Genomic DNA, 11,742 nt, shown 5'->3' on the forward strand with positions numbered 1-11,742 from the left:
GTACTCAGCTAAGCACACTCTCGATAGAGTGCACTTAGCTGAGCACAATCTCGTAGGAGTGTGCTTATGAGTACACGCCGAACAGAGTGTATGTACTGAGCACATTGTAGAGTTTGCAGAGTACGTGTTTTGCGAAAACGTTGGTACTACGAATCGATCGCTGTTAGTGGTGGCAGTACATTCCATTAGGCTCCTCTTTAAAGTTCATTTTGACGCAAACAGTCGTATATCTTCAATTTTGCTGACCGAGCCGGTTCCGCTAGTTCAACTATTGAGAAAACTTAGATTTGCAACTGATCTGCTGCCTGACAAGCGGATGACTACATTCTTGGGCTTAATGGTATATTTATGCACTCAAGCCGTGTTAAGGGGGCAGTAGCGTCTTTTGCACGTGTTTTGTCGATTTTCGAACCTCCTGTTTAGACGTTAATATAAAGATAAGTATAAATGCCAGAGGCAAACGGCAGGCACCATTTGAAAGATAAAAGTTTTTACAACATTTTCAAAAAAAAATATTTTGTTTTAGCATTGAATTAGGATGTTTTGTGTTATATGCAAAAATGGTCTGCAAAATTACATGGTTTCACTGCGCGCACGATTGCAGCCAAAGTTTTTAACTTTTTACCAATCGGTAAAATGCATCTGAAAAAGCATGAAATTGCCCATAAAATGACCCTTGGGTTTTAATATTGGGCCAGAAAAAATGTGGTTCGTTTCCATCTTAAGTTGAAGATGAGCGTTTCAATAGTTTTTCTTGCCCAATATTGAAACCCAAGGGTCATTTTATGGGCAATTTCATGCTTTTTCAGATGCATTTTACCGATTGGTAAAAAGTTAAAAACTTTGGCTGCAATCGTGCGCGCAGTGACACCATGTAATTTTGCAGACCATTTTTGCATAGAACACAAAACATCCTAATTCAATGCTAAAACAAAATATTTTTTTTTGAAAATGTTGTAAAAACTTTTATCTTTCAAATGGTGCCTGCCGTTTGTCTCTGGCATTCATACTTATCTTTATATTAACGTCTAAACAGGAGGTTCGAAAATCGTCAAAACACGTGCAAATGACGCTACTGCCCCCTTAAGAACGAAAAACATGCAATTACTTGGTTTCAAAGAAATCACACAAGAGGTCTTTTTTCCCTTTTGACGTTTATGGCCTACTTAATCGAATAAAACTCGTGCCGTTTTTTATTCAGAGGGATGGAGGTCGAGGTCACATTGATAAAACGAAATTTAGTACGGGATTTCTTTAATGACAAAGGAGGTTTACAAAACAAATATATTCTTAAGATATTTAAAGACTAATACGTACACAACTGTGACAGTAATTTGCATGAAGGAACTGGATACTCACGTAAAATATTCACAAATATTTAGAAGATAAACATCACAAATTATATTGTGCGCAGGAAAAACTGCCTCCGTACACTCTCAGACCTTGTTCTAATCATGGTTTGGTTCAAGGTGAAATAAGTACGAAAGACCACTCGGTATACTGACACGACTTCACTTTCTATGAGTGCAAGGGGGAATACACCAGTCCACACACACAAGCAGGAGACAAAGGACAACAGTTGACAGTCTACATGACGTGGCAACCTGGTCCACATGGCGCGAACCTTCAAGTTACACTTAGAACATAAGCCCTTCTGAGTCTCTACTCATAACATATATGGACTTTTCTCTCTCTTGCTTATAACGTTTTTTGAGCAAACGTTTAATTACTGTACTACTCTCTCTTTAGCTATGCACAATTTTGATCGTTTTAAAGATAAAATTGACAATAGATTATGTGGAAATTAAAAAGTACATTGCAAATGATCAAACAGCCAGGTTCAATGGACTAAATACAACACACAACGAACAAAATAGTGCATAATAGCTGAAGAGAAAATAGTACATATTAAGGTTGCACAAAAAACTTTGTGGCAAAGAGATAAAAAGTCAACACGGGACTGAGAGTGCAATTGAGCCCTGTCATTCATTCACTTACGCGTTCTAAGTAAGCTTCCCAAAGTAAGTCGCGGTAGAACTTGGCGGCCTCTGCACTGTCGGGGGCTTCCGTCACTCCTCGTCCGACGACAGCGACATCGGCACCTCTTTCCAGAACAACATGGCGAGGTGAATTGTACTGCTGACCCAAGCCATCGGAGTCACTTTGTGGCGTTCCGTTAACTCCGGCGCGAACACCCGGTGTCAGTTGGATCAATCCTGGGGAAGGTATCCCAGAGGCCGATTGACTCACCACTCCAGCCACAAAATCTACCCGAGTCTCCGCTAATTTCATGGCCTCTGCAACGAAAAGCAACAATACCGTCAGCCAAGCATTCTTTTAAGACAAAATCAGGGAGCACTTCGGGGACTCCTGAACAGCATACTCGGCATAACGCTGTATCACGCCACTGAGGTCTTATACCTAGGTTAAACACTTAGGTTGAACATCTATTAAAATACTCTGGTGCTTTGGGTATGCGCACGCATTTTTCGTCACTAAAAATACAACTTTGTGTTGGTGGATGCTCCTGGATGGCATGGAACGGTACCCTTTCCATTTTATTAAGTAAAGCTAAAATTTCATCCTGTACTTAAAGTTGCTTCGACAAAAATTGAGACCAGACCTCATAATAATTTGGAATGCTCAACTTCAAACGCCTCTATAGCCCAAACTTAAAATATAGATCAGAAACTTAAAACAGCCTAAGAAAAAACTAAAAGGCAAATTTTTACCTTTGTTTGAAAAGCAAAACAATAAAAATGAACTTTTGTTCAGACTTTGCGTTTAATGTTTTTCTCTGGCTGTTTTAAGTCGCCGGTCTACATGTTAGGTTGGACCAAAGAGGTGGATGATGTGAAGCGTTCCAAAATTTTATGAAGGCTTGTCTCAACTTTTGTCGAAGAAGCTTTGTGCGCAAGATGAAACTTCAGCCCTTCTTAATACAATAGAAGAGTGACTGTTCTGTGCTGTCCAGGAACATGTTACCAGCACAAAGAAGCGTTTTAAGTAACAAACAAAAAATGTGCACCCCAAACACCAAATCTTTACAAAAAATGTGTTCAAATGAGTATTTTACAAGATGATCAACCTGAGCTCAAAGACGTGCTCTGTCGAAAAGCATTCGAAACACAGATTGGATTGGGGTAATTACCTGATCGGTACGACGCTGTGGTCAGAGCGTCCTTGCAGCTCATCTCAGCAACGATGAAACAGGCACGGTCCTTCAGGTGCGCGCGGTGAGTCTCCAGGCAGCTGACAAGACCATCGATGATGCCAGGACCGGGCAGAGCGTGCACTGTCACCAAATCAGCCCAAGCAGCAACACTGAAATTGCCGGCACCGTACTGCAAGCTGACTGTGTTCCCAATATCCCCGAATTTCCTGAAAGCAAAGACACGGTAACATAATCAGAACTTATGCTCAAAAGAACTTATGAAGAAAAGAAGAAAATTGAAACATAAATGCAGCATTTACCTGTCTTCCATAATCAAAAAGTTGTGAGTCTTTGCGATCTCACATAGCTGAGGTCCAAATTGACCAGAAAAGTCATCGAGTGCGTCAACGTGCGTTTTAAAAACACAAATATAAGGGCCAACAGCGTCTGCTAGTCGCAGAACTGCAGCAGAACTGCGTAAATCACCAGCGACGCACAAATTAGTTCGTTTCGTTGCCATCAGCCGCAACAATCGCGCAGACATCATGTTCGTAGACTTCTCAGCTCTGGCGTCAAAGGTCATCTTCAGCCTTTCATCCGTTGTCTGCTTTACAGCTGAGGAGAGACAAAAATTAGAACATCAAAGCAATCACATAGGCAGTCACCATTTTACCGAGGAAGGAAGAGAACATACCAAGAGAGCCTGGCACTCTGTCTGACGGAATGGGAACTCGGCTCTCAGTTAGGTAGGTCTTCACCTTGGTCACAGTTGCCTTATCCACCTTTCCAGCTTCGTGCAATATATGCATTATCTGAAAATTTAGATTATACATCACAAAAAATTCCAAGATACTTCAGACCGAAACCCTCAAAGTACGAATCTCACCTCTGTAAGAGTCACCAGACTACGCATCTTTAGACCCTGGGAGGCCAAGCGCTCTGTTCCCCCTTGCTCGCGATCAACAACAACAATAGACTCAGTTACCTTCAAGCCTTCGCGTTCTAAATCCTGTTTTTAAAATAAAAAGCGGATTAATTGCTAGTTAAAAACAAACAATTAATTGTGCTGGAAGAAAATGATAGTAGGCTCAAATGATAACTTACCCCGACAGTCTCCACGATGCTCAGCCCACTCGTGACGACGTCCTCGACAATGACGCAGGAATCTCCAGGATTGTAACAGCCTTCCACCATTCGTTTCGTTCCGTAGTCCTTGGCCTCCTTGCGTCGAATTAACATGGACTTGTCCGCGCCGACAGCAACCAGAGTAGCTATGGACAATGCTGCATACGGCACACCGCAAACATGGTCGCAGTTTCCCAACGAGTTCTTCGCGAACTCACAAATCAGGTTCGAGACTTCTGCCTGGAAAATTTAATTTTAAAAAATTAACAATGTGCAAAATTTAAACAAATAATTCGAATGACAAAATAAGAATACGCACCAAAACTTTAGGATAGGAGACAATGATGCGTAGGTCAAAATAAACTGGTGAATGCATTCCGCTTTTCATTTTGTAGTCACCAAACTTCAGAACATTGATTTCATGAAGTTTCACAACTAACGCATTTAGCCGCTCCTTGTAAAGTGCCATTTTTCTGCAACAGGAAACAATAAAAAATAAATAACTTATTTAGTCATCTATGTTACATTACAGAATCGCAACGATAAAAACAACAGACACTAGTGCATAAAGTCGAGAGCACCGCGACTATTCATGAATACGAAACGAACGACCGTGGATGTTTTTTTATGCCAACTGGAAACAATTTTGTGCTTTCCCAAAACGGGTGACAAAATTGTAGCCAGCTGTACAATGCCTATTTTGTTCGGACTGGCCACAAATTTGTCACAGTTTTTGAAATGCTGTTTCCAGTTGGTAACAACACTTGTCAATGGTACTCTACAAATCCAAAGGCATACATTGTACCATGTGAGCCAAACGAACCCGACCGCTCCGGCGGGCTCTGGCCGCGCTTTTCTGGTCACAGCGTCTAAACCGTTTAACTGAGAGGGGTATAGTAAGCGAGCCGATTGTAGGTCTCTGTGCAAGAAACAATCGGCTCGCTTACTATACCCCTCTAAATTGAACGGTTTGGTCGCTATGACCAGAAAACCGCGGCCGGAGCGGTCGGGTTCGCTCTACCTGGAGCATGCCTGCGAGCACGCTCTAGCTGGCGCATGCCTGCCAAGCATGCACTTACACGCTTCCTGATGCAGGCAACTAGGCAACTCCCTATCCCTTGTGCACTAGAGGTATGCGTCAGTTCTGATTTGTACCGATGGGTGCAAAACGTGGTGCTTAGACCTACCTCAGTGCTGATGAGCTGGTGACGCCGGTTGCAGAGCTGTTGAATGGGAGGTCCTGGACAACTGGGCTCACAGTGCGGCTTCGGAACTAAGCGTCGGACAGCGAGCGAAACGCAGACGAAGAACAACCCTCTCAGGACGAAGCACTGAACCGTGCAGGTCAAAGATGCTATGAGCCTGGACCAGCTACCTCGGCACGGAACACGGGCACCACGGACTGTGCACCACGCTAAGTACCCTGCTCAGCCCGGGCTCCCCACCCCAGGCTTCCCAAACACGGCCGACCCGAGCGCGCGCCCGAAGTGCACCCGAAGTCGACCCGAAGTTGCCCGAACGCGCCGCCGGGATCCCGAGCGTGCTGCTGCACGCTTGGTTGCCCGAGTCAGGCCTGCGACGGGAGGGTCTCCACTCGGGCGGACCCCTCTTCCGGGAAATCCAGTCCCAGGAAGGTGGCTTTTTCGGGTGTTCGATGGAATCCACTCGTGTCAAAGTTTTCCGCGGCCTAATGCGGAAGAACCCGAAAGCGCCCAACGGCGGGCATACTGTGAAAATTTGAGTCGTCACTTGATGACAATTTCAAGGCTAATTTTCCTTACAAGCATGTCATCAAGTCAATTGATGACATTGTTGTCACGCCCATGCAATAAGTATAGGAGCTTTGATGAAAATGTCATCGATTTGTGACGAGATTGTCATCATTTCAAAGTGATGGAAATGTCATCCACGTTTTTGTCATAAGTGACAACAAATTTTCCCAGTGCACAACTGCGGCACACACGGTATGACTAACAGAGGGGTAGTCGGGGTAATGATGCATCCATGAATGTTTGGGAAGTCAGCTAAGGCCGTGCTGCTTACTAACATTCAAGCACAGTGATAATTACGTACCAATTTTTTCCTCAAAATTCGAAAGTTTGACCGAAGCACGACGATTTCTGCTTGTTCATGAAATTGGCAACCTCGCACTGAGAATGGAAGAGTCTTGATCAATACCCTATTTTCCTCACCCAAATTGGAGCGAGGAAGGGGTGTATCAGCTGTGTGTTTGGCCACTTAGTATTATTGGATGAGTCACCGGGCGACTCACCGGAAAATTTCGCTGTCTCCCAGGCGGTCCGGAGAACGGCCTTCCGACTCCACAGTGGCCTGATTCGTCCCTGGAAAAGCCGGAGTCGCTTTTCTATCGTCGGGCCGGGCGCCCCTCTCGAGGAATTGGCGGAGGAAAATTTGCGGATTTCGCGGTGAAAGTAAAAAACGTGGGGACCAGGAAGGTACACTGCTAGAAAAAGCCACAACGAACCTACAAAAATTCTTGACAAACTCCCACACAGTGAGCCCTCGTTGTTTGTCCCGGAGTAAGGAGTTCCAGAGTTCTAGGTGGACTAAAACCTTGGCCCTCGCTAACGCAAAGGCTCCCAAACGGTCGCATTTCGCAACACGTCTCCCTCCTGGAACTGGATTTCCTGGAAAAGAGTCCCTTGCAGACCATGCCACACTGTAAAAAATTCCGTACTTTTGTAGTACGGAAAATGTACTGACGAAAATGGTAGGGAAGTACGGAAAAAAGTACAGAACGTCCGTACTTGTCCCACACTACAAACCTAACTGTCTACTAAGTACACACTTACAAATGCATGCTTGCAAGTACACACTTACAAACGCATGCTTAGCCAAGTACACACTTACAAATGCATGCATTTGTAAGTGTGTACTAAGTAGACAGTTAGGTTTGCAGTGCCATAAGAACTCATGTAATCGGGTACGGAAAAAAAAGGACGGAAGTTCCGTAGTAGGACAGGTACGGACGGTCCAGGCAAATTTTTCACCAGACATGTTCCGTACTTTTCCCGTCCTTTTTTTCTCGCAGTGCAGGCAGACCAGCAGGCAAGCGAGCTCGTCTGCGGAAAATTCCCCTGCAGAGTGATTCCGCTAAGGCATCACCAGGGCTAGCTCCCCCCCCCCTTTTCCCCTTCCCCCTTCCTCTCCTTCCCCTTCTCTCCCCGATCGCCCTCTCAGTGGGCCCTACAGCCGTGGTAACGTCTGTGCGGAATCCCCCTGCAGGGGCGCGTTTGGTCAAAGCGTTCGTGATTCGTGCGAGGGCCACGAAAGTTTGGGTGTGATTTGGTCGGCCGACTACGCCAGGCCAACCCTGCAGGCAGGAACGAGACCGAGAACCAGTCGTCGCCCGAACGCAGTTTCATCGCAGCTTCTGATTGAGTCTGCTGACAAGCTGTGTCAGTGAAGTCAGCGTCAACTCAACAGAGTGTGTTTGCAGCCGGCTGCTGTACGCTGAGCCTGGGCAATTTGGAAGAAGAATCTCCCGACGTGTTTGCATCGCAGTCCTCACCCTGTGTCACCACATGTACCCAAGGAGAACAGGTAGTCAAAATCAAACCAAACTTACATCAAATGATGTCATTTGGACATCAAAATGGACCAAATTTTGATCAAAGATGGCTCATTTTGAGATCATATTAACGTAATTTGGTCTTTTTTGTTCGCCCTGGGTAGAAGCCAATTCGCAGACTTGAAGGAAGTGCAAATCTCACCAACATGGCGCAGGAGCTGCGTAACGCAGCACGGCAACCGGATGTTTATCTGATTCCTCCGGCGGGCGATTTCGACGCAGATTTCGAGGCGCTGCAGAAGCAGTGCGGCGGGCGCATGCTTGACAACAAAGGTCATTTTCCTTGTGGAATCTGCGAAAAGCAGTTGCCCAACTCGGAGCTTCTTGTCATTTTGGTAAGTGCTGTAGTATAAGTAGCTGGACATTTCAGAATAGGGTATTTCGAAGGAGCTCTAGCCTGTAAGAACAAAAACAGAAGTAAGAAATGGCAGTTTCCATGAGTAATATACGCTTTAGATGAGCCCCAGACTAGAGTACTCCAAGGAAGACAACTGGCGAACCCCTAAAATGCTACGCCTATGCTTAGCATGGAATTTTACGGCGCCAAGCATGCGTTTGTAAGTGTGTACTTCGACAAGCATGCGTTTGTAAGTGCACTGTAAAAAAAATTCCGTACTTTTGTACGGAAATGGCACAAAAAAAATATAGTACGGAGGTACGGAGAAAAGTACGGAACGTTCAGTACTTGCTCCATATGAACCCATGCAAATGGGCACGGAAAAAAGGACGGAAGTTCCGTAGTTGGCAAGTACGGACGTTCCAGGCAAATTATTGACCAGACATGTTCCGTACTTTTTTCTCACGGTGTGTGTACTTGGCCAAGCATGTGTTTGTAAGTGTGTACTTAATAGACAGTTAGGTTTGTTGCAAGTGAGGTGGTGGCAGCGTCGGGCGCTCCCCCGCCTCCCTTGCGCCCTCCGACGGCGAGCACGCGACGCGCTGCTTCCACCTCGCTCGCGTAGACATTTTTGACGTGAGACATCTGTTTCTAACATTCAAACTCTTGTTATAATTGTCTTGTCGCAGGCGGCTAACTATGCACTGGAACGTCAAGGAGTTCCCCTCCTCTGCACTTCTGCTGTCTTCGTTGAAGGGGTGCGCTCCAACAACCCGCTGTCTCTTGGGCAGTGGCACTTGGAGTGCCGCTATGCTTACCCTCATAGAGGCTTCATTGAAAGGGGAGAAAGTTGCCGACTGAGCCCTAGGACCATGGAATGGATGAGGGTAAGCCATTTATTATTTACAATGGATTTTGACTTGTCATAATGTTAACTATCATAAAATGGTTGTAGTATACAAGCGAATGAATGCGAATTTGGATGTCCAAAAGCATAGAATGTCATCATGAGCAAAACAAATATTGTTGGATTTAGAAAGTATCAATGTGTGGTTGAAGAACAAAATTCTTGTTATGACCCTTAAGGGATAAGTAATACTAGAACCATGATCCATTTTGGTTTTAAAGTCATGTTGAGATGATTGTGATAGAACTGCCATGAAAATAAAGTTAGTGTCGCAAACATTTGCAATTTTTAAATCGATTTACAATACTTGTTGCTGATTAAGACATTTGTTTCTGATCTAATACGTGTTTTCGAAGGTTTAGTGTTAATATAATTACGAGTTTTTCATTGATTTATTCTTTTGTTGCAACAATGCAATAAGGTATCCGTTCGAGAGCAAATGGTGTTGCTAAAAAAATAACCGATGACCATGTTGCTAAATAATGCCAAATTTTTAATGGTTTATACGTTTGAAGACAAAGTTTTTAATTAACTAAGTAGAACTATTTGGTTTGTGCACATTTATGCAAGCTTTCCTAGGTGGGGACTTAGAAAAGGACATTTGTGAACATTGTGTGTATTATGAAAAAATTAACTGATTTTATGATGAAGACTCTGCAAGCCAGTTGACACGGTGAAAGAAAAAATCAATTGTGATGCTATTTGGAATAATATGACTATATTTTTAAATGCCCCATGAATCATGTTTTTCTTTTCTAGAGCCGCTGAATAGCTCTTACTTGATGAAAATTGTTCAAACTGTACCAATTGTTTCTGGAACAAAGTCCTTTCTTACAACGGGACTCAAGTTTTAATTAAATGGTGTCACACATAAAAGAACTAATGCAATATGAAATTACACTAATGCCGACTTTGCCTACATTTGCAGGGGATTCTCTGTGGCGGGGGTTTAGTGGACTGCTCCTACAAGAGGATGGCCTCACACGAGACAAGACTCCTGCCCAAGGTCCCTGAAACAGCAGAAGCCAAGGAGGCTTGCTTGAAACTGCCGGCGACCGATGGCTGGCTCTACTTTGAGCGACAACGAGACTACACTAATGCAATCTTGATGCGCTACGACTGTGCTTACTGTCCATGTTCACATGGCAAGCCCAGGATGTGTGCTAAATGATTCAGGGAACTTAGTTTTGTATTAGTCTTTCTTACATCAGTTCTTTTTGATTTAATTAAACTCTGGTATGGTGTGTGCAATAACATTTAATGTATGTTTTACATGTGAGTCAACTGTGGTTCTTGTATGTCGAGTGTTAATTTTCATTCATTATGTGCAGTCCGTCCGTTCGATCAGTTTTCTCCTTGCTATTGTGTCCAATCATCCAGTACACTTTCAGTGGCATTGCTGAATCACCTTAAGCATTTATTTCAGAGCTCCGTTGATATGGAAACTTTCTCTTCCAAACCAAGCTAGTCCAGGACATGCAACAAACTACCAAAGCTTCCTATAATATTGGTCTTCCCAAAAATTAAAAAAAAAAATCCTTTATCTATTGCCGCGTCTTCTGAGAAAATCATTTATTTTTTCCTCCTTGGACAAAACTTGACATAAAGATTTGAAAAAAGATTTTACATGTCTTTGAGTGTAGGAGAACCTTAAAATAAAATTTGGTTTGATTTGGACAACCTTTGTCAAAAACCCTATTTTCCACGACACCCTCAATCTATGATTATTTATATTTTACTTTTATTGTTTTTTTTTTACTGTATAAATACTGGAAGGATAAGTGCGGCGGCCGTAGACCACGTGGACGGACCAGCGTGGCTACACTACAAACCTAACTGTCTACTAAGTACACACTTACAAATGCATGCTTGCAAGTAAACACTTACAAACGCATGCTTGGCCAAGTACACACTTACAAATGCATGCTTGCAAGTACACACTTACAAACGCATGCTTGACGCCATATAACTCCATGCGTCAAGCATGCGTTTGTAAGTGTGTACTTGCAAGCATGCATTTGTAAGTGTGTACTTGGCCAAGCATGCGTTTGTAAGTGTGTACTTGCAAGCATGCGTTTGTAAGTGTGTACTTGGCCAAGCATGCGTTTGTAAGTGTGTACTTGCAAGCACGCATTTGTAAGTGTGTACTACTTAGTAGACAGTTAGGTTTGCAGTGTACGCCGTACGCCGCCGTGGGTGAGGCATCCATACTGCCTTGCTAGTAGATTCCATATGGAACACGGTCACACTGTTGGCACTTCACGAAGCACTCTGGAAGCACGCGGCGGGCTGCAGCCACCTGGGCACGGCAGACCGCAGGTCACAGCCGAGCCTAAACAGCACAAGACGCGAGAGGCGGAGACCGAACTGGCGCAGGAAGGCCTCCAGGTCGCTGCATCCTTCAGGCCACTCCTGGCGAGGCTCAGCTCCCACACCCAGCCACAGCGCGTCCAGCGAGGGCCCGTGAGCCTGCAGGAGGGACTGCGGGTCGGCCCAGGGAGCCCCGAAGCCCAATCTGGGCTGCGCAGCGGGGGGCATCCGGGGGCCAGGCTCAAAAAAGGCCTTCCCGCCCGGGGCACCGGAGCCTGGTCGAAAAGGGCCCCCCCGGGGCCCCAACTGCAGCCCCC

At 44.7% G+C, this 11,742-nt stretch overlaps 2 protein-coding genes across 2 annotated transcripts; one reads left to right on the forward strand and one right to left on the reverse strand.

Moving 5' to 3' along the window:
* Positions 1–1,903: 1,903 nt before the first annotated feature.
* LOC117648181 (uridine 5'-monophosphate synthase-like) lies at positions 1,904–5,631 on the reverse strand. The gene is made up of 8 exons (XM_034390510.1): positions 5,467–5,631; positions 4,599–4,752; positions 4,259–4,519; positions 4,041–4,163; positions 3,849–3,966; positions 3,475–3,769; positions 3,152–3,381; positions 1,904–2,297 (listed from the first exon to the last, which is right to left on the reverse strand). Exons 2-8 carry the CDS (start codon positions 4,746–4,748, stop codon positions 1,987–1,989), a joined length of 1,488 nt encoding a protein of 495 aa, XP_034246401.1. The 5' UTR covers positions 4,749–4,752; positions 5,467–5,631; the 3' UTR covers positions 1,904–1,986.
* Positions 5,632–6,936: 1,305 nt separating this feature from the next.
* Positions 6,937–10,640, forward strand: LOC117648188. Its single transcript, XM_034390526.1, has 5 exons — positions 6,937–6,961; positions 7,740–7,843; positions 7,976–8,206; positions 8,898–9,095; positions 10,044–10,640. The coding sequence occupies exons 1-5, from the start codon at positions 6,952–6,954 to the stop codon at positions 10,284–10,286; spliced, it is 786 nt and encodes a 261-aa protein (XP_034246417.1). The 5' UTR covers positions 6,937–6,951; the 3' UTR covers positions 10,287–10,640.
* The last annotated feature ends 1,102 nt before the right edge of the window (positions 10,641–11,742 follow it).

The sequence above is a fragment of the Thrips palmi genome, unplaced genomic scaffold (assembly GCF_012932325.1).
Source record: "Thrips palmi isolate BJ-2018 unplaced genomic scaffold, TpBJ-2018v1 HiC_scaffold_3, whole genome shotgun sequence".
NCBI lineage: Eukaryota > Metazoa > Arthropoda > Insecta > Thysanoptera > Thripidae > Thrips > Thrips palmi.

Excerpts from the sequence above, each read along its gene's own strand:
- LOC117648181 (XM_034390510.1), bottom strand. The coding sequence starts at position 4,748 with ATGGCACTTTACAAGGAGCGGCTAAATGCGTTAGTTGTGAAACTTCAT. Across the intron at positions 3,770-3,848 it reads CAGAGTGCCAGGCTCTCTTG|CTGTAAAGCAGACAACGGAT; the intron begins GTATGTTCTCTT and ends GTCTCTCCTCAG. Across the intron at positions 2,298-3,151 it reads CACAGCGTCGTACCGATCAG|AGGCCATGAAATTAGCGGAG; the intron begins GTAATTACCCCA and ends TTTTCGTTGCAG.
- LOC117648188 (XM_034390526.1), top strand. Across the intron at positions 7,844-7,975 it reads CATGTACCCAAGGAGAACAG|AAGCCAATTCGCAGACTTGA; the intron begins GTAGTCAAAATC and ends CGCCCTGGGTAG. Across the intron at positions 8,207-8,897 it reads CGGAGCTTCTTGTCATTTTG|GCGGCTAACTATGCACTGGA; the intron begins GTAAGTGCTGTA and ends GTCTTGTCGCAG.